Source organism: Stigmatopora nigra, chromosome 6 (assembly GCF_051989575.1).
Source record: "Stigmatopora nigra isolate UIUO_SnigA chromosome 6, RoL_Snig_1.1, whole genome shotgun sequence".
NCBI lineage: Eukaryota > Metazoa > Chordata > Actinopteri > Syngnathiformes > Syngnathidae > Stigmatopora > Stigmatopora nigra.
Window position 1 is genome coordinate 8,517,555 of NC_135513.1, and position 22,262 is coordinate 8,539,816.

The 22,262-nt window shown below is 40.4% G+C and overlaps 1 protein-coding gene across 1 annotated transcript in view; it reads left to right on the plus strand.

Annotated features, from left to right (window-relative positions):
• Window positions 1–15,608, plus strand: part of maml3 (mastermind-like transcriptional coactivator 3) — a 60,912-nt gene extending 45,304 nt beyond the window's left edge. Inside the window, exons 4-6 of the mRNA XM_077719206.1 lie at window positions 9,804–10,070; window positions 11,126–11,201; window positions 13,451–15,608. Of these exons, the coding sequence (XP_077575332.1) occupies window positions 9,804–10,070; window positions 11,126–11,201; window positions 13,451–14,532 (1,425 nt within the window). The 3' untranslated portion in view covers window positions 14,533–15,608. The remainder of the gene's footprint in view (window positions 1–9,803; window positions 10,071–11,125; window positions 11,202–13,450) is intronic.
• The last annotated feature ends 6,654 nt before the right edge of the window (window positions 15,609–22,262 follow it).

Below are 22,262 nucleotides of genomic sequence, written 5' to 3' on the forward strand. Positions count from 1 at the left end.
TACAGTATATCAAGAATTTATTACTTTTGACCATTTTCTATAAGCTATGACTTTGGGGAGCAACTGTCATAAGGACATTCTCCCCAATATGAAGCTGAATGTATCCCAAAGAAATATTTAGATGGTTGAAAGCCAATGGTGTTTGGAGGTAGCCAATGGGAAAGCAACTGTACCACAATAATTAAAACAAAAGATTCAGGATGTGTATTTACATTTTGAGGGATGTTTGAATTCATTTCATGTTTCGTAATTGTAAATGTCAATGTTTGTTGCATTACAGAAGACAATTTTCTTGTAGGTGTCGCAAATACTTTTGTACTTTTGTCACCTCTATGCACACCTCTTTTTCTCACTATTCATCTGCTCTGCTTTGCTTTATCTGACCATTGCAATGGTCCACTTATCACCTCTCCATCTCCTTTGAAACAACGTGGTGAATGACAGATCTGAATCAGGCTTATTTCACTTCTGTGATGCACTCTCCCACACAACCAATAGTTTTTTTTTTTTAGCTATGACAGCAAATTGGGGTCCATTTGGGGTTCCCATTTGGCATCATTTTTGCTTCATTTCACACGCTCACACGTACTTCGAAATGCATTTTGGTTAGATTATGAGCTCACACTGACACCTAGTTTAATGAAATTTTAGCCTCTTTCAGAATCCAGTGAGTCTTGTGAAGGAAAAAAAACATATTTGAGAGAAAAACAACAGGATGTGTAGTGTAATATGATGAGGCTTAAAACACAATAGAAAAAAAAACAAAAAGGGGGAAAAACAAAGAAAATCTATTCAAAGACTTGTGTACATATTATGGTAGGTAGCCTGACAAGGAGATAGTCGAGTAGAATAAAATAATGTGATAACATAGCTCAGGAGAGCAAGTATTTCGACACTGTTACGCTTTTAGTCCCGTTTCTACTTTTTTACAGAAGATTTCATCATATTACCAAAGCCCATTTTGGGTCTTTGTGGATAATAGGATGCTGTAGAATTATTGGAGATACTGGCTCACAGTTAATGGTCATTTTCCTGCCATATGTCTCACTCTCTCTGTCTCTCTCTCTCTCTCCCATGCCAGAGAGGGGAGGGTAAGGAGCAGGAAAGATTAATGGCATACATCGATAGGCAGAGTCAGGGGCAATGGAGCTCGCTGAAGATGCAGCTTGTCGGGGGGGAAAATGCCCTTCCTAAAAGAAAATAGAAATGAAACAGAATTTGTATTCAGTAGATTTTTTTAGGGAGATTTCAGGACATTCCTCTTAACACAATTCTACAAACGGTTTTTGTAAAGGCAGGCATCATGTTCATTCATTGTATAGCTTTCAAATGATGTTCTTTAAAAAAATTGTAAAAAAAGGAGTGAGACTTTCCATGAAAAGAAATGTGAAACCAAGATTCATTTATTAATCTGTAATCAATTATTAATAATGGAAACAAATTGAATTCAAATATGCCATGTGCCATTCTCTTCATTTACATGCAGAGGGTATAGAAGTAGTCTATCTCAATGGATTACAGCAGAATGCAGGGAAAGGTGGGGGGGCAGACAAAGGGGTGGAAGGAATCAAGATGGAAAGAGGTACAACGGATAGTTGCGGAAGAGCGAGCAGTGATGTAAAGGCGTGAGAAGGAGGGAGAGAATAGCTGTGCCTGAAGAAAGACAGGAAGCGAGAGATGGAGAGGCTGAGGAGGAATGCAGCAGGGAGAAAAAAAGAGGGAGAGGGGGTGGGGGGGGCTATTGCCCTGAGACCACGGCTAGAGAAAGAAAAAGAGAAGGAGAGAGCAAGAGTGATAGCCTCACAGCAGCACCTAATGGCTTCTCTGGAGAGAGGGAGAGGGCGAGAAAGGAGAGGAGGGGAGGAGGAGGAGCTGTAATGAGGGGTCTATGACAGAGGCAGAGACACATTTAGAGAGGAAGAGATGGAGGGAGAGACAAAGCGAGGTGGAGGTTGCCTGGCCAACCAAGAGAGGAAAGCGGTAAATAGAAAAGGCAAGGTTATCAAAATGGCCATAATCCGTAGGAATAAAGTGAGATGATCTGCAGTCTAGCTAAACAAACTGGAAGACAAAGGCGGTGGACCCAAAGTGAGAGAGTAAATAAAAAGTGAGAGATCTGTCCTGCTGTCTTGGGGTTTACAAAAGCAGAAAGACTTGGAAGGTGGCTGAAGAGGAAAAAGAGAATGGGGGAGAAAGGGTGGCGCACGGGGGAGAAATGAAGCTGTATCTTAAGAGAGATATAAGAAAAGGAGAGACTACACTCTTGCAAAATGGATATGAATGATAGACAGATTGGAAAGGACATTTTAAGAGGAGGAAAGAGGTAGAGGGGAAAATAGAAACAAAAGAAAAAACCTGGGACACAACATTTAGTGAGACAGTCAAAGAGGAAATTGGAGAGGAAACGTGTCATGTCCTAACAAGGCAGATGAAGGGAGGAAAATAGAGATCTGAGAATGGACACTGGAGCATTTCTCTACCTCCACTACTAGCCGTGTAATGAGGCTGATCCAGTGATTCTCTCTGTAAAGAACTGAAATACCCATGGTGTGGTACCGCACAAACATTTGTTCTCTTTTGCTTTTCTGTTTATTGGCCGCTCCTAGTCGCTCTGCATATTTCCCGCAATACACTTTGCAGCTTTGCATGTCTGCACTTGCAATAATGCTGGCAATGATATAAAGATAGCTCTTCATAAAGACCGACACACACAAGGATGGGTAAAAGAGAAGAGGAGGAAAAAAGAAGAGCAGTTCAACTGGCGTGACTCTGAGATGGAGCTCACATATACCTTTTTCAGCCAACAGAATTAGATTACCTGCAAACACATTAATCTCTCTCTTTCTACAACGCATCCGCTCCAACCACCACACGCACTATGAATGTATCTGAAATGCATGCAGATTTCTGTGGCTTTTTCAAGCACACACTCAAAATCTGAGTGTGTCTTCCATGGTGACCGTATCCAAGGTGATTTACTGTAGCACCTGGTCCCTCTTAGGGTGGTACATTCATTCGGTCACCACAAGCACTTGCCGGTCGGTCACCAGTGATCTCATCCTCTCTGTTCTCTTTTTCTTACTTGCATTATGAAAATGATTTACTTTGGTCCTCGGTGTGTCATATTCCACCTTCTGTCACATCTTGTTAATAAGCCAATTGCAAACAATCTTTGAACAAAGCTCCACCAATAGACTGCTTCAGTCTATCAGAGGTATTAAATATTACATTGACCAGCATTCAATCAACATATGTTCATCATTCCCACCAATTATTAGTGTCTTTTGCATGTACTTCTGTGTGCCTGCTTTGTACTGTATGGGAGACCCAAAAGTACAACACATCTTGGCTAACCTTAATACTATCTTCAGAAAATGTGTACAACGCTAGCTAATCAATCTCCAAAGTTTATATTTCAATTCATAGAACTGGTTGCACAAGGTGGTTGTGGTGGTCTCTTGGTTCTGATATTTAGGGTTCAGTCCTCAGCTCCGGCTTTCCTGTAGGGAGTTGTCACGTTCTCCCTGTAATGCGTGGGTTTTCTCCAGATAGTCTGGTTTCCTCCCACATGCCAAAAACATGCATGGCTGGCTGATTTAACACTCCAAATGTTCCCCTATGTATGAGAGTGAGATAGTTGTTTGTCTCCTTTTCTCCTGTGATTCGTTGGCCCCAATTCAGTGTGTACTGCACCTACTGCCCATAGTTAGGCTCCAGCACCCTTGCAGGCCCTTGTGAGGATACCCGGAAAGGTACATGAACTAATGTGAATGGCAATTAATTTTTTGTTCCTGGGACAAACTGACAGAAGTTTGATTTCCTGTCTACAAAAAGTCCTACCAATATGTAAATATAATTTAATTGTGATGTTTTGTAATCACTTATTGTAAAATGTAAAAACCTCCATGGCATGTGGTGACTACTCTTAATTATAGTTTAAAAAACAAACAAATGAAAAAAAACATTCACTATTTTAGCCAAAATAGCTTTCTCACAGGTGAACAGGTGGTTAGTGCGCCGACCTCACAGTTATGGGGTCGAGGGTTTGATCCCAGGTGAGTCCTCACTGTGTAGGGTTTGCATATTCTCCCTGGGCTTGTGTGGGTTTTCTCCAAGTACTCCGGTCTCCTCCTACATTCCTAAAACTTGCACGCTAGAAGAAATTTTAATGAAGACTGAGAAGTGGCTTCCCCTTGTGGGACACTTGTTACCCTTCTTTTTGTTATTACCTACTAGCAATTGGCAAGTTGCAGTGCCATCTCAACACATCTCAATATGGACCAATATTTTGATATATTCCACTTACTTGACAGGATTATTCCCTTCTGTGAATGGATGAATGTATGTATACTATTGTTGTGCCTCACTATGCACTCACAAGGCCTGAGGTGTAAAGTAGTGTAATGCGCACTTGGCTCCAGTTAGTGTGACGCCTGTTTTTAAATGTCTGTTGTGACTTTTATGCCAGGTAAAGCACTATGAATGAACTTGCCTTGAATTGTGCTCTACCGATAAATATGCCTTGACTTCAATCAACTTTCAAAATGTGTTCACCTACAAATAGACCAAATCTGTTTCGCAGCGAGGAGCAGTTCGACGCCAAACTCCTCTCACTCCAAAGCACCCTCCTTCCCACCTCTCTCTCATCCTCACACAAATTTCTTTGGAAATGTCCAATGTACAGCAAGAAATAACCACTTATACGCGATGCCGCATTGCAGTCCACCTGATGTTGAGGTGAACTTCGTGGCCATTCACCTCAATAGAGGTCGCGTTTCCAAAATACCCTATTTCATCCCGCATCTTCACGTAATGACCTTTTTTCCACAATATTTTCAAACCGTATATCCAGCTGGCTGCATATCGTTATTGAAATGTTTAGCAAATGTTTAGTGTTAAAAATGGGGTCTGGAAGTGCACTCCCCTCATGTTTCTCTACTTTTATATCACAACTAAGCAACGGTTTTCAACCTAATGGCTTTTATTAAAATTAAAACAGCTACAGATTTTGGTAGAAAGGACAGTTGTGTTTCGTTGAGTTTAATGTCTGCTGCATGCGCCACATGCACAAGTCCACTATACAAGACAACAAGAACAATTTAATGGCTCTCTAAAGGAGTGCTACCTTCACCACTGAAAATACGTAAAAAGGGTGTTGTTACCTAGTTTTATGGGCCTTGCTTTTCTGTAGACACTCAGATCAAGTGCTTGGGATTTGCTTGCATTGCACAGGGAAGTGGGAAGAGAAGTCACTTATCCTGTATGATACAGGATACTTTTATAACCGGCAGATTATGGTAGACTTCTGGGCAAAACGAGAATAAAAATATGGCCGAAATTCAACTGGATATTTTAATGAAAACAGTCATGTTTAGTGAGAAACATGGTCACCGTTTTCGAGTTCAAATTATTTTTGGCATTTGATGCTTTAAAATCCAATGCTAGGCAGCTATGCTCCTTAGAAGCAGGTTGATTTAAAAAAAAAAATTTAGTAGTAGTATTTTCTTAGGCATATAGCACATTCACTGTATGTGTAGTTCAGAAATAGGCCAAATCAGGTTTAGAGAACCGAGATGTTAGAGATTAAACAGACCACTGTGGGGAACAAGGCGGCTCTCCAACAGTTTAAATATAACTCTCTTCGGGGGAGAAATTTACTATGTGAGTATGTGAAGAGGAGGTGTTAGAGACAGTGGGTGGATATAATCTTTACATTAGGTTCGTTACAATGGCTTTTGCTTTCTTATTATTATGAATATGTATGTTATGTATGTGTTTGCACTGCTATATTGCAAGTTCTGCCACTTAGAAATCATGGAGGGATCTGAAGTATGATTTTTTTAAACAATTTATTTTTGTGGTACAGTATTTGAACAGTTATGAAAACCAACAATAATATTTGGTGCAGTAGCTGTTGTTTGCAATTACAGACGTCAAATGTTTCCTCTAGTTTTTCACCAGGTTTGCACACACTCCTCAACACACATCAGTTAGGTTTCTTCGCTGTAGTTGAGAAACACAGAGTTTGAGCCTTCTCCAAAGAGTTTATATTGACTATAGGTCTGTTGACTGGTTAGGCCACGCCATGCTGCTTAGAGAGCCGCTTCTTGGTTTTCCTGACTGCACTTCAGGTCATGTTGGAAGACACAGCCATGACCCGTCTTCAATAGTCTGACTGAGAAAAGGAGGTTGTTCCCCAAAATCACAATACATGGCCCCAGTCATAATCTCCTTAAAACAGTGCAGTCGTCCTGTCGAAATTGAAGACGGACCTTAAGATGTGCTGAAGTAAGCTCAATCGGTGGCCAGCCAATCACAGGGCACGAAACGTACAACCCTTCACGCTCACACTCATATCGAGGAGCAATTTAAAGTGTTCACCCAGCCTATCATGCAGGTTTTGGGATGTTGTAGGAAACCTATGTATGCTCCCGGGAGAACATGCAACTCAATGAGGACTGTGCTGTGATCGAACCCTCAACCCCAGATCCGTGAGCCCGATGTGCTAACATCTCCCCTCCCGGACCATCACTCCTCAAATATTTAAGTTAATTAAATTCAATCTCAAACAACATTTTCTGGATACACCGTCTACATTTTTCACAGAGAGAACATGATTTTGCTAACAGTAAGCAGACATCCAGTCCTTTTTGAACTTGAGTCAACAAGAAACTACTCGTGCCTTAACGTTAACGTGGCCAACTTGCAAGTGCCTCCCAAGACGTACCTTCCCATGCGTCCTGCCTTTACTGGTACTATGCTGTTCATCAATTTGTTTGCACAAAACAGCCCTTTTCCACAGCCAACCAAAAGACCCTTTTCTGCACCGTTGACACATACATACCTATAAATTGAACTACCTCCTTCACCAGACACCCTCACCTATAAACCAGCTTGCTTCACATGTAATGTAATTGCTTGGGCTCTGCATGCCTCCTAACCCAATAGAATTGACAGCCTCTCCCGCACACAAGAACACATTTTGCCTAGTATAGGCACACATAAACACACACCCTTACATTCTCCACAAGGAACCTGTGACACACCTTTTTTAACCACATCCTATCGTCTTTTCCTGCAACAACTTGGCAACTTGACTTATGTACACAGCAGCCTCAATAGGTATTGACCCATTTCTGTTGAATGGTGCAGAGGTGACAGAATGTTTGAGGGGACAAACAACCAAAGGTGACAAAACATCTGCGAAAAGTGGAAAGAATATCCACTTGATGGAAGTGCACATTCAGAGATAAATATGTTTCAGAAATTTCAAGTAGAATATCTACATCATACAGATTCGAGATCCTTGCGTAAGTGTGTTTCTACTGTTGTGAAGGGCGACCACGAACAGCAACCGTAGCTTCTGATCCAAGAGCCATCTGGTCTTGCCGCAGCAACTGTTGCTTTCTTCTTCACGAGGTCACCGTTTATACTCTTCCGCACTCAAAAGCGGATCTTCTTGTCTCGCCCCTTCTCAGATGCCATCTTTCTTACATCCTTTGTCAGCCTTTTTGACATGTAATACACTCCATTTTTTATTGCATTAGCTTCCTATTGTATGTGTGGTGTACCTATATATTCCACATATATACTCAAAACAATGGAGGTACCCTGGGTGCCCTGTGTTTTACAAAATATTGCAAAGGAGTGGAGACGATTTTTATGGCGGGTTTGCGGGGATGTGGAAGAAAGGTGGTGTGTGGGGGAGACGGCAGAATCGTAGATCAGAGCAGTCATGATTGAGCCATCTGCTAAGAAGAAACCATTGACACACATACACACACATCCCCTCATATGAACACACACATTTAAAGGTCACCAGTGCCACCTGTTGGTTAGCGTTTGAACTACTCATTTTACCTCCTGCTTAAATGTGGTGCAACTGATCTAGTTAATGAGGAATGTAGCTAAGTGCGTCAATCATTTCATCTCATTTTCTCATCTCATCTCATTTTCTAAACTGCTTTATCCTCATTAGCGTTGTGGGGGTGCTGGAGCCTATCCCAGCTGACTCCGGACTAGAGCCAGGGGACACCCTGAATTGGTGGCCAGGCGATCGCAGGGCACAAGGAGACGAACAACCATGCCTACTCACACCCATACCTTGGGGCAATTTAGAGTGTCCAATCAGCCTACCATGCATGTCTTTGGAATGTGGGAGAAAACCCATTCAAGCCCGGGGAGAACATGCAAACTGCACATAGATGGACATGACCTGGATTTGAACCCAAGACCCTTGACCTGTGAGGCCGACGCGCTAACCACTCGTTTCACCGGGCCGCCCTTGCATCAATCAGTCTCTCTCTTTAAAAAAGACGTTTGTTGTTTCTCCACCATTTATTTGCTATCGTATACAGAGTACATCTTATGGAGCATCAGTTTTATGAGGTTGAAGCCTAATCCCTCATGTGTCTTCTTGCTACACCAGCACTTACACATGTGCTTTGTCGTCGAATTGTGTGAGGGACAGTGTGGATAGAATTTAATAAGCAAACACCTCCTTTTGCTTTTGGACCCCCATTGCTTCTCTAGCTAGGAGGTATAGGCAACATCCATTTCCAGGTCAGCTATCAAGCTCAAAGAAATTCATATACACTCACCTGCTGAGCTAGTTATCCTCTTGGATAGTAGCATATTCCTAAGTGCAGAAGGTAGTACTCCATATATGCTAATAAGGTGATAATATATGCAGTGCGGACCAACAATTGCTCCATTGTAAAGGTAAAAGATGATGTGGCTCATGATACCTGAACTTTCTTTCTATGTTTTATGGAAAATATTGGCTCAATATCTGTTGTATTGTGCACGTTTTAGGCATCATATTTTGCCATAAAAAAACGCACATATATTTAATGATTGGAACGATATCACTTAAAAACAATCACTTAACCGGTGTCAGAGTCTGGTCCGCCTGGTGTTTAAGAGCCGTAAATCGTGGGGGTTGAACTCCACCAAGGCTGTCTTATATCACCGATTTTGTTCATTACTTTTTTAGATAGAATGTCTAGAGATATTCTCTGTCTAGATTCTAGACGCAGCCATGTCGTTGAGGGGTTCCAGTTTGCTGGCCTCAGTATTGCATCCCTGCTTTTTGCAGATGTTATGGTTCTGTTGGCTTCATCAAACCGTAAACTGTAATCTCCAATTCTCGCTGAAGCTCAACCGAGTGTGAAGCAGTCGGGATGAGAATCAGCACCTCCAAATCTTAAAATTTACGATACTCATACTTCATTTTACAAAAAGAAGAGATCAATGCCAAGCTATTACTTTTTCACTCAATTGTCATGTTCATTTTGAGGTTATTAATAAGATCCTCCCAAAAAAAATCTTGGCATGTTAGCAAGTATGGTCATATTGAAGAATATATCGATTATTTTTATTGATTTTAAAACAACAATTTTCAAATGTCTTCAACAGTGTAAAAGTGGTTCATGACTTTGTGACAATAAGAAAATGCGCGTTCCAGGGTGACCATATTTTAGAACCAACGATCAACACAATATACAAACAAATCATTTCACCACATAAAATGTGTTTCTGTCTAACAGATGGGTTTGATCTTTTAACAATTCATGCAATCTGTTAAGAGGCTATTACATAGCAAAACAAACAGATGAACACCCACTTAATACTTCAGATCATCAATGGAACCTAACTTGACGCATGCAGCGTGACCCAGTGCTTTCCAATATGAGGCCACCATCACAACTCTGGGGGCAGGCGCATCTGTCTTTTGTTTTTGCCCATTTCAATACTGTTGTGCTCAAATTTGAACTGACAACTTCTTTCCTCTGTCTCTGTAGGAGCAAGGTGTAGTGGGAATGTCCCGACCACCTGGTGCCATCCCTCCTCCTCACCCTGCCAGCGGGGTGGCCTCAGGGGTGGGGCCCAACCAGGGGTCAGGTCCACCTCCGGGATATGTGGGTAGTCAGCAACAGGCAGCCATGATGAAACAGATGATGGCGATGGAGCAAGAGAAGAGGGTGCAGATGCACATGATGGAGCAACAAAAGCAACAGCTCTTCAGAGAGCAGAGGCAGCAGCAGCAGCAACAACTACTGGCTGAACAGGTAAGCGTTTCATTAAGGCCTGTGGTTTGGTTCTCTACAGCATGTAGTCATCAGAACATTGGATTATTCCTATTGTCTGAATTTTTCATTTATACAATACAAGTGTACTTTGGTCTGCATATAAGAGCAGCCTACTGACATAACCTACTGTTGGCTAGTCACATGTCTAATTACCCTGCTGTGGTCTCCATTTCATAATTTCCTTTTCATCTCTCCTGCATGTGAGCGCGTTTATGTTCATTGAATTTGCCACCTGCTGTGATAATATGCTGTTTTTCTTTTGACGTCTTTCTTGGTTAGCGAATTAAATATTAACCAGTCTCGGACTCTGAAGTCACCACCCATAATGTGAATTTTTAATTTGATCTGCAAAGATGTACACATGTACTTGAATATTGGTCAGGAAGAAACACCCGCTGAGGTTTGGTGTCTCTATAGAACTACAGTACCTCTCACAGCCCAACAAATAGGATGGTCTCTTACTTCAGCTTCTTAGGCATTAACTGTTCAGCCATAGAAAATCAATTTGTTCAAACATCTCAAGCTAGATCACATAGTAGCATTATTTCCCAATTACAATTGCCTAGTTTATTGCCTTTATCCTTTTTTTATGGACTGCATCTTTACATGTACACATGATATAAACCACGTGTGGGACGATGCATATTAGTTACACCACAGGGGCTTTGTGGCTCAGAGGTTGTGGGTTCTTTCCCCCTTCCCTGTTGACATCATCTAAGTATACTTCAGCAAGTTACTGAACCCTATGTTGCTCCTGATGCTGCATCAACTGTAGGTAAATAAGAATAAAGTGTGAAAGCACTTTTAGTGCTTTAAATCTCATTATACTTACATAATGATAATAAACACATTCAATTCAAGATGGAATGACTGTATGATCATGTAACGCCATTTACTATCCATCCACAAAGGTCAACAAATTAACTATATTAACATTTCTTGCACCAAATGTCTGTTTTGGCATGGTCTGCTAATGTATATTTATTGTAATTTTTGTATTATGCTTGTGTCTCTGCATGTGTATGTGTGTGTAGCTCCAACAGCAGCATCTTCCCAGACAATTGAGCCAAAGCCAGAGGAATCCCTTCCCTCAAGTCAGTCAGTATCAAGGTGATCAACATAAGCCAACTCTTGCACTGTACATTTTTTTTCACACATAACACAACAAAGGTATTTATTTACCATAAATTCTGCACCATTCAAAATTCACTGTGAAAAATACACATACATGCAGTAGGTGTGATATTTACATAGAAAATTGTTATACAAAATCTTTGATAAAAAATCTCTTTATTGGCCAAATTTACTTTATCAACAAACCCAGTTGTGTTTTCGTGGTTCATATGTAGGGTCCTCATCCTACATCGATAAGGCAACCAATGTCACAGCCTGTGTGAAATAGGAATGTGTTGGATACTAGTTTACCATGGTTATTATAAATCCCATCAATTGCAACCGAGTTGAGTTTGCTTTATTTGAAAAGAGACAGCACGTTCTAATGAACATAGTTATATTCATGTTAATGAACATATATATGTAAATATGTCAGATTGTAGCCAAGGGCTAATTTCCATCTTTAGTCCCTTGTGTAGGTACAAGATAAATGATGACATACGCTAGTCACACACACACACACACACACACACACACACACACACACACACACACACACACACACACACACACACTGCTCAACCAGCCTACCTTGCATGTTTTTGGGATGTGGAAGGAAACCGGAGTACCCGGGGAAACCCCACGCAAACCACGGGAGAACATGCAAACTCCACACAGTAAGGACCCACCTGGAATCAAACCCAGAACCCTGAGGTTGACGCACTAATCTCTTGGCCACCTAACTGCCTAATGTTGCTATAAAATTAAGTATATTGTTAATCAACAAAGCTAAGAGTGTGTTTGATGGCACCATCTATTTTCCAAAACTGTGTCGTTGCATAAAGGAACACTTTCCCTAACTAGGTAGAGACTCTGACTGCACCCTAAGGGACAATTAAGCAAAATGAATAAAGGAAATGTTTGCCTTTAAACCAGGAAGCATAATGCTATTTGGCCCCCCAAAAAATCCATAACCAGCATATTTTCTTTAAAGCTGCAGGGAGAATTAAAAAAAGGAGCCTTTTATGGTCTAAAAAATATGGTAGGCTTAACGTAAACCCAATAGGTTGTTCACTTTTTAAATCAATGACTGCCCTCGAACAAAAAGGATACATTAGTGTTCACGTTGAGAACATCACAGTGAATCCAAACTGCCTTATCTCCATCTGTTTCTGTCAAATATACCCCTCAGCATTCAGATTAGATTATTTTGCCTCCCTTTTTGTGTCTTATAAGAAAAAAAACGTTGATTTTTTTCCCTCCTGTTCTGCCCTGTTACCAAGGCAACTTGTCTGTCCTGGATCCCCCAGAGTTCCGATGAAGTCAGAGAGATGGATGAGTGGAGTGAAGTGGGAGAGAGGATGGAGGGGGGTGGTAACAAGAAGAATAGGTAGATGATCTGGAACATGGAGAGGCTGGGATGAACAACAGAAAGTGACAGAGAGTGGGTGTGAGGATGATAGGGAGAAAACTATTCAACGAGGTTGGAGGAAATTCAATTTGTAGCCATTATAGAATTTCTAACTGAAAGTCCCAAATATATTAAGAAAACCCAAAGGGACTTTTTGTGTTCCTGAAAAGAATCAACAAAATAAATAATCACAGTTAGTCTCTTTTCTAGCCTCAAATGTAATCGTTATATTCACTTTTTGTATGTCTACCATTATTAGTACCATGCGTTTACTCACTGCACAAATCCTGAGAGTGTGGAGTGTGATCCTCTTTGTCCTTGCAATGTTACTGCTGCACGCCAAGATGTGAGGTGAGGGATTAGTGGAATAATGTCAGAAGTGGGTTTATTACAGGATTTAGAGCAATTTCCACGCTAGAAGACCTTGACAGTTTTGCCACTAGTAAGCGTCAAAAGCAAAGTGTTCCTAAATCCAACCCTAACAACATTTAAGAATTTGAATTTAATGTGGCTTTTTTTAGGACTGCAATTGTTAGTCTAGAAAACATGTTTACCTACTCTTTGATAGGTAATCCCCTATCTGTAAAACACTTTACAAAGAGTTGTTCTAGAGTACATCGTATATAACAACTTGACTGTATTTTCTCAGTAAATATTTATTTCCTCTAATAAGCAATCCCAATGTTTTTGACTGAAGCTCATCCAATATATCTCTCTTCTTTAGCAGTAGTTTTTAGTTAAAATGTTTTTTTTGGTTTGTGTTGCATGATTCATGTAATTAAACTAATGTTGTCTAGTTCTCTAGCACTGACTTTTTTAAAAACTTCATTCATAGGTCCTCAAGATCTAGCATCCAGGAGCCAAGCTCTTCAGAGCATTCGGGCTGCACGTCTTCTGCAACAACAGCAGCAGCAGCAGAATCAACAACAGATGGTCCAGATGAGTTCTGTCCAAGGCCAGGGGAGCTCTGTAGGGCCCCAAGCTGACATGGGACTACCCTACAGCACCCAAGGGTCTAACCAAGGTTCTCTCTATGGGCTCAATCCTTCCATGAGCCAAATGATCCATCAACAGCAACACCAGAGTCAAAGTGTCCAGGCCTCGCTCGGGCTTCCGCAGCAGCACAACCCAGCTGGAGGGCAACCGCGGCAGACGGCCGCAGGTCCGGGAGGTATGCCTGGGGGCCCCGGAGGAGGTGGCGCTGGTGGCTACAGTGGACAAGGGATGTTAATTAACCCCATGACCCAGCAACCACTTAGAGGACCAAGTAACGCCAAAGCCCAAGCACAAAGACTGCAAAGTATGCTGGGACCAGGAGGGGGCGGGCCGATGGCTGGAGGAGGCTGGCCACAGCAACAAGGTCAGAGTTTACAAGGCATAGGGGCTGGCGTCGTAAGGACTACGGGAGCAGGAGGTGACAGGGTGGGGTTCAGCTCCGCCCAGGGCTATGGCATGCAGCCGGGGCAACCCACACGCATGGCCAAACAACACTTTCAGGGACCAGGCCAGGTAATGGCTCAAGGTATGGACCCAAGAGTGGGCAACCCAGCAGCTGGTATGGGTGGCCCGATCGGCACTCACATGGGTGGTCAACCTAGGACCAACCAGTCCCGTCCCATTGTCATGAGTCAAGGATTGAACCAGGGGGTGATTGGTGCGGGGGTGACTGGAATGGGAGGATTTGGGCCAGGCCCTGGGGGGGCAGGCTTAGGGGCTGGCGGTGGACCATATGTACCTGGGGTTATTGGGGTGGGGAGTCAGACGCAGGGCTACCAAAGGACAGCTAATCAGGACATGTCATCCTATGGATATGGGGGCGGGCCCTCCAATGGAGGAGCCTTTGGATTAGGGGAGGGATCTGGAGCAGAGCTGGACTCAAGCGATGGTTGGATGGACGAGTTTTTTCCCAGCCAATAACATTCAAGAAAACTGGGGATGGATTTTTGCTGGATGTAGTACACATTTCAAGACATGAAAGGAGCCTGTTGTTAACTAGTGTCTGCCCAGAGTCCCAGTCATCCAGGTGAAGTGCAAAAGTGGACTTGTTTAAACTTGTCTTGGTCATCAGGCATTTGATTTCCAAAAGGCTTTTCAGTTTTCATTTTTAGGTTCATAGGGTTTTTTTTTTTTTTTTTTTAATATATATATTTATGTTTCACGTTTACGTGCCTCTTGGGGGTTGCCGCATGATGTTCATTGGTGTTTACAAGGGTTAACTCGAACTGTCCCTTCACTTTGCACCACAGTCGGAAGCTGAGGAGGCTGCCCCCCTAAATTGTGCCATACTTTTTTGCAAGGCAAGGCAAATTTGTTTTCATAGCACCATTAAACACTAAGTAATTCAAAGTGCTTTGCGGCACATGATAACATAACAAAATAGACAAATAAAACGATACAAATAAGTCACATTAGATCAACAAGGCAGTTGCTTGGGCTCAACACTCGAAGCTACGCTGCATTGTATCAACATTTAAACTGCAGCAGCAACCCTCACCTATGGGAACACATACACCAGAGACATACAGGATCTCACAAAAGTGAGAAAAAACACCCAACATTTCTGCAAATATTAAATGTATATGTTTCTATGGGACAATACTGAAGAAATAACTCTACAATTCACTTTTCATGAATTTGTGCGTATTTAATGTTCCCTCAAAATACATTCATTAATGTGTAAACCACAGGCAACAAAAGTGAAAATGCTCAAAGTGTCAATATTTTGTGTCGTCAACAGTATTTACCAGCACTGACTTCATTCTCCTTGGGATATACTTCACAAGACCTGCTACCTATTCACATGGCAATCATTAATGAATGATATGAAATTGGATAACTACTGTATTCTTTGGCTTCTAAGTCACATTAACCAAAAGAATTTACAAAAAACATTTATAAGTCCCACTGTGGGTAAATTAGCTCAATTTGTGCATTTTCACTTTTAAATGTACTCATTATATCTGCCATTGGTTTTGACATTAATGCAGCAATACCTTTATAGACAAGTTAATATCCGCAGAAATGTGGGACAAAATATTCACTTATGTGAGATACTGTAAATAGCCCAAGATTTTGAATCAAAGGCGGGGACGACCACAAAGAGTCTGGATCCTTCAATTCAACTGGTGGATGGTATATTTGTTTGGCAATTTCACAAACGGGTTCTTGTATCCCATGCTTGTTAGCATTAAGAATCATTTTTTTCATGTGCATATTAATGAAAACCCATCCAAACTTTAACAAATAATGTTTTTCTCCATCTTGGCAACGGAAAGAATGATTATTTTTCCAGTGTTCTGAAGCAAACGCGGGTTACACAGCGTTTTAAGCCGCAGTTTCAGCAGGGGCTGATTGAACACAGCAGGGTGATGAAGGGGAAGAAAAAGTTGCCCTCAAGACAGCAGTTTATTTGTGTTTGTGCCACCCTGCTCAGTACTTCAGATCTTTCTAGTGTGTGAGAAGCTGAGAAAGTACTCTCAATTCTCCCATTTCCTGTCTTCAAAATATGCCCGACCAAACACACACACACTCTGACACACAGATATTTCCTTCCATCTCCCTCACCCTTTTCATATGATTTCTTTCTCTCATCCCCCTCCCTCCCTCTCTCCCTCCCTCCCATCATTCCTACTCTTTCCTCCTGAGAATCATTGCTCGCTCTCAACACTCCTTACGCTCTTGAAATTGTGCTCATCACAACAGAACAAATGATGTTCATCTCTTTCGCCACACGAGCGAGCCTCAGCTCTCGCCTGATTTTGCTAGGCAACCAAGCACCCCCCCCTTTTTTTTTTCTTTGGTGGAATGGGGAAGATCTTGTTCCAGTGTGTGGCTATAGATGATACTCACACATTTACAGTGGAAGCGCACAAGAACGAACAGGCAGCTGAATTAAGTTCACTCACATTCATTTACAGCAGAGGTGTCCAAGCTAGCGCCTGCGGGCCAACTGTTTTTATTGACCCACCAAAATTGATGAAAATATCATAATGCACATCCACCTGACTCTGCTGCGTACAGGCGCAGGCTCAATTCCCGCTTTTGGTGGTATGATTGTGAATGTGGATGGGTGTTTGTCTCTCTGTGTGCCATACGACTGACTGGCGACCACTCTAGGGTGTAGTCTGACATGTTGAAACCAATGTAGGAAACTAAAACACTGAGTATTTAGTTTTATCGAAATAATTTCATTTTCATTCATTTTCAACACCCCTTATTCAGCCGATTTGAGACGAAAGACGGACTACACCCCAGACTGATCGCCAGTCAGTTGTATGACAACCATTTGTACTCACAATTACCCCGCCACTTGCAGGAATCAATCCCATGCTTGTCCGCTCCGAAGTCAGGCAAGAGAACCACTACACCATCAGATGGCTAAACCAATTTAGAATAATCCAACTTGATAAATTGAGCTATGTTGGTTCTGATTTTCTACACATTTTTGCTCTTGCTGTACATTGTTCTGTGTTCAGCCAAGTCAGTAAATATAAATATATATATACTTCTCAGTGTTCTATTTTATTTTTTTTGCTTATAGCCCTCAACTCATTTATTGGCATTGACAGTTGGAGACAAATTAAAATGGAAAAAAATGGAAATGCTATCATTATATGATTAACCAGCATTTTATTTGACTGGGGAGCTTGATAGCGAACGTTAATCACTGTCAATGATTGGACGTCTTTTGCCGACAGTGAGTTCGTACTTAAATTTTGAAATCACTCTTTTTCAACTTTATTCCGATCCGCTTTTCGACAAATAAAAGTTCTCAAGTTGGCCCTTGCATCCCTAAAAAAAAAAATTTAAATCTGAAAAAGATTCGTACAACTCCGTTTTATAGAGATTACAGAAACACCAAGAAAATACATAATAACTTAGTAGGATATTTGAGAAGGAATTGACATAAGCCCGCTGCCTGTGTAGCACAAACCACATCGCATACTTCAGGCTGACTGAATGCTGAATTATTTCTCGGCACTGAATGTATCCAAACACCGCAAGTGACTTCTCTTTAAGTCCACTCTTGTTGTTATCTGAATTGCTTCTTTACCTCTTGCTTCTACGCTTCTTGTGTCTTTGTCAATTAATAAGAAAAAATACAACAAAAACAGTTTAAACTAGCCTTATTTTATTTTGGTTGTCTTTTGAAAATGTGTGTCCTCCTCTTGCAACACAGCCTTCTCTTCCATTAGGACACATATGCTTGTTATTACATGGGGGTTTCTTCTGTACCACAGCAATGATACAAATGAAAACTAATGTTATACTGTAAAACTACTGTGAAGAAATGCAAGTTGGCAACCTTTCTGTCGTTTTACTAGGAGATTTTTCACCACTGTTGAGCATTTGGGATGTATTCAGTAGACTCTGTGATTGCTTGTTCTTCCAAATTGTAAAGGCTGCCATAGAGTTTAAGGGGTTAAAAGATAAGAAGACTGTTTCCATCACCTTAAGGATATTAAAATGAAACACCTTAACATGCCCAAAAGTTACCCCTTCTTAAAGAAATGATGCCCTTTCTTTTTTAATGCTGTCATTTGTCATTGTGGCTTACTGTTAATATGTTGTCAGTTCATCAATGTGAACATTTGGACGATGACACTGTAATTAACAAACCAAAAAAAAAAATCTTCCCTGTAAAGCAACTCTATGCCATCCACATTTGCTTTTAGGATTGTTGATATGTTCTCATCCAACCCTTTAATTACAAAAGTAAACACTTGCGCCCTAAAAGAGCTATTGACTTTTTTGGGGGGGGTTTGTCAACCACAAATGGGGCTGTTTAAATATATTCACGTTCAAGGAGTTGAAGTCCTTTATATCTCTGTACGGTGTTTTACAATTGTTTTCATTCTGTAGAAGTTTTATCAGGACTTTAAAAGAAACCCTTTATGTGAGCCTTTCGTGTGATAAGCAGTCAAACTTGTGTTTCTAGGCGGACGCTAGGCAGGCAGGCTCTAATGTTTTTTTTTTTTTTTTTTTTTTAAATCAACACTGTCAGCTGGAAATTTACGTTGACGTCTGTGCGTTGCTAAAACGCGTTTGCGTCATTGTCATCTGGTCTTTTTTTTTTATATATGAAGTGACGCTTCAGCCTGGCATTGAACGGAAGACCAACTTCCTGCCAATATCATTGTGTTCTGGGACCAAGTCTGTTGACAACATTTCACAAAAAAAGGAAAAAAAATGTATTATTAATGTTTATTGTTTTGTGTTATTTGTTTTTTTTTACTGGTGCTGACATACAGTATGTGGTTATGAGAAAAAAAATATATATATATATATATATAAATAAGATAATGGCTATTTGTAAATATGTTTTTACAAGTTTAAATACATCAGATAATACAGTCTCTACTCTGTAAAGAATTACTGTTTGTTGGGAAAAATAGAGAAGTATTTTTATTTAGAATTCTGTTGGTTTCCTGTTTAACCCATTTGAGCTATGCCATTGCACTTCAGACAATGTCTTACTACTAATTTCTATTGTAAACATATTTTTCTGTTCATTTTCTAGTTTGAGAGTTGACTGTTCTTAAGCAGTGCTTGTTTCTTTTTATTCTGTACAGAACTCTGGAACTGTAACAAAAGACAATTACAAAACTTTTTTTGCTTGTTTTTCCAACATAAACAATAAAGAGAATGTTCTCGCTGATCATAATCGCGGGTTTCTTTTTATTTCTTAATTTTTTTTATGCAGATTGGAGAAATAAATACATTGATTTGGCATTATATGCTTGAGATTGTTAAAATATTTTTTGTTAAATTGGTTATACTACAGAGAACTGACTAAATTATCACTGACAGCCAATGAGTTTTCAAACTAAATTGCCAGTTTGCCTGTTTATTTATTAAATATATTTGTTGTTTATTTTCCAAATGCCTTCTCTCACAAGCAGCTTCTTTTTAGTGTACTTATACAAGGTTTCTGCGTACACTCCCGCTTTCTCACCTGACATTGATAAATGGAGACTTGCTGTGGTGACAACAACATTACTCATGCTCAATAGCGACACCATTTTGGACAGAGAAAAACGAGATGAAGGGGGATTTTGAAGGACAGCAGGGAGATGGCTGTTGTGGGGGTCTGCTGACAGTTGCCTTCATTGCATTCCGTCCTCCATAAGCTATTGAAAGCTACAGACAACTGAAAGGCAAATATTATTTGTATAGAATAGGTACACTAAGTGTCTGGTGACCAAATCAACATGCATAAACCACTTTTTTTTCGTTGTGCAGTGATATACTGATATTTATTGAATGGTAGAGCACAATCAAATCTTAATAGATCAAAACATTGATGAACACGTCATTTTTTTGTTGTTGAATTAAAAAAAAGGTTTACATTCTGATGTTTGGAAGGTTTCACTCGCAAATTGTCAAAAAAAACACTCAAATTGCTTTGTATTTGTTTTTTAAGGAGAGGATGACTGATTGTGTTAAATGTAAAAATGTCATATTAAGTTATATGCTCTTGAATTGAATTGAAACCAATCGTGGCACAATTTGGTGACTATCCCATTGTCCATATCTGGAGAATCAATTTCCTTATATAACATCATGAAATAGTTTATTACGCCAACATTTCTTACCCAAAGTTAAGCGAGAAAAGCCTCTGCTGAGGACAAACTGCATAGAAAATTGGTGTATAAGTTATCACATGGTCATTTGGAGAAGAAATTGCTTCAGATGCGGTAATTTGGTCGTGTGCTATGAATAAAAAATGTCATAAATACAAAGAATTTCAACCAGGAGCTCAGTGGATCGTCAGCAAAGCAGACAGACATGGCGACACGCTCATGAATCCAAACTAATGGCGGGCAACATCCTCCTGTAGGCAAATGCTTATAGACACAGGCCATCAGCTCCAGCCCCCACTCTGGAGGCATTCTCGTGAGTTCTATTCAGAAGGACAAATGATATATCACGAAGAAAGGGAGATGAGTTAGGGGATCAATCTCTTTCTCTCCTCCCTTGCAGGCTAATAAGGTGAGGAAATGTACTGTAGGTGGACTAAAGTGGAACGGGGTATGCACTCGCCGGGGGAGGGTGTGCATGTAAATGCGTGTGTGGCACGATGTCAAGGTGATGAATGTGGTAGCAGCATCTATCGCGGTGGTGTAGAAGTAGCAGGCCACCAGATAACAGCAGAGCAAGGCCCAAGCTGTCTCCCATCATGAATAAAACAACTCTCTCCCCCTCTCCATCTCACACTCCTGTTCCACCTCCCTCCTCTCTTTCTCACTCCTGTACTCACCTGTTCAATTGAAGTTGCCATATTGCAATTGGATGGCTATATTTTTGTCTCTTTGCTTACTGAACCTGTAAACTCTGATCTGCCAATTTTATATATTTTATGGTATGTAGATATGTTTTTTTTCTACAGAAATTTTGGACCCCCAGGGCACACAATCCATACCTGTCAACCTCGAACCATTTGTGATCTTACCAAATTTTGTTTTCGCCCTTACATATATGTATAAATACATGGAAAATCTTACCACTTTACTTTTTTGTAAAAAATCACGAACAACAAAATGAAAGTAAACATAAACAAGGGAACAGGAAACGGAAATCACATGGTGAAAGTGTTACAAAACGAAATGTTTATCATGATCTTTTTTTTTTAGCCAATCAGAGGCGCCGGTACATATATCACTTGGCAGACATGCGTTTCCGGGAACGATTCTCAAAATCACCGTTTAGCGTACCATTTTCATGTGTACAGCGTACCAATATAAAAATGGGCTTTCAGTTGTACCAATTACGGCGAGAACGTACCAGTTGACAGGTATGACAATCTATTGGTAGTGCATGCTGACTAGTTGGCAGAGGATCATCATGAAATTCTGACACTCTTTAACAAGCTTGTGCGAGTTAATGTGGTTTCAACCTTTTCTGTTGAAATGCTGACCTCTAAAGGCGTTAGGTGAGAACTGCATCTTTAGGTTATAAAGGCAGTGTATGCAATGATGTATGTTGCGTGGTTGTTCCTTGCGATGAAATCCTGCATAAAGTGGTTTCTGCACCAGGAATACCAGTACCAAAATATATAGAATATTACATAATCTTGCTGAATTTGCTGTGTTTGGGTACTGCTCTTGCTAGTAAAGAATGCAGTCTTGTTTTAAGTATTGTAAAATGTAAATTGTTTATTTTGGTGATTTTTTTAGTGCAGCCCTTTGCTTATAGGCCTATCAGTCATATTTATTATGAAACATTCCATTTAAATCTTGAATGATTTTTGTTCTTTGTCACTTTATATCAAATCTTATACTTTAATAAGATACCTCTGCTTAAAAGCAATATCTTTTTTTCACCCGATTAGGTTTTTTTTTTATAATTGCGTGATAAAACCTGATTACCGATCATGTCATCGAAACGGGGGCATCCCTAATATGGGATTATGAAATGAAATCATGCAATTTAGTTTTAATGTAAATAATACATGGATTAAAACAGCATGTTCTCTTCAATGGCACTTAAGCTTTAAAATGTCTCAAGAGGATTGTCATGTTTCAACTGAATCTATGTGCACAACGTTGTAGGATCTGCACTACTAATAGTAGGGATATTAATAGTAATAATAATAATAACAATATTAATATAATATTGATGGTGATAACGGTGATGATGATAACGCA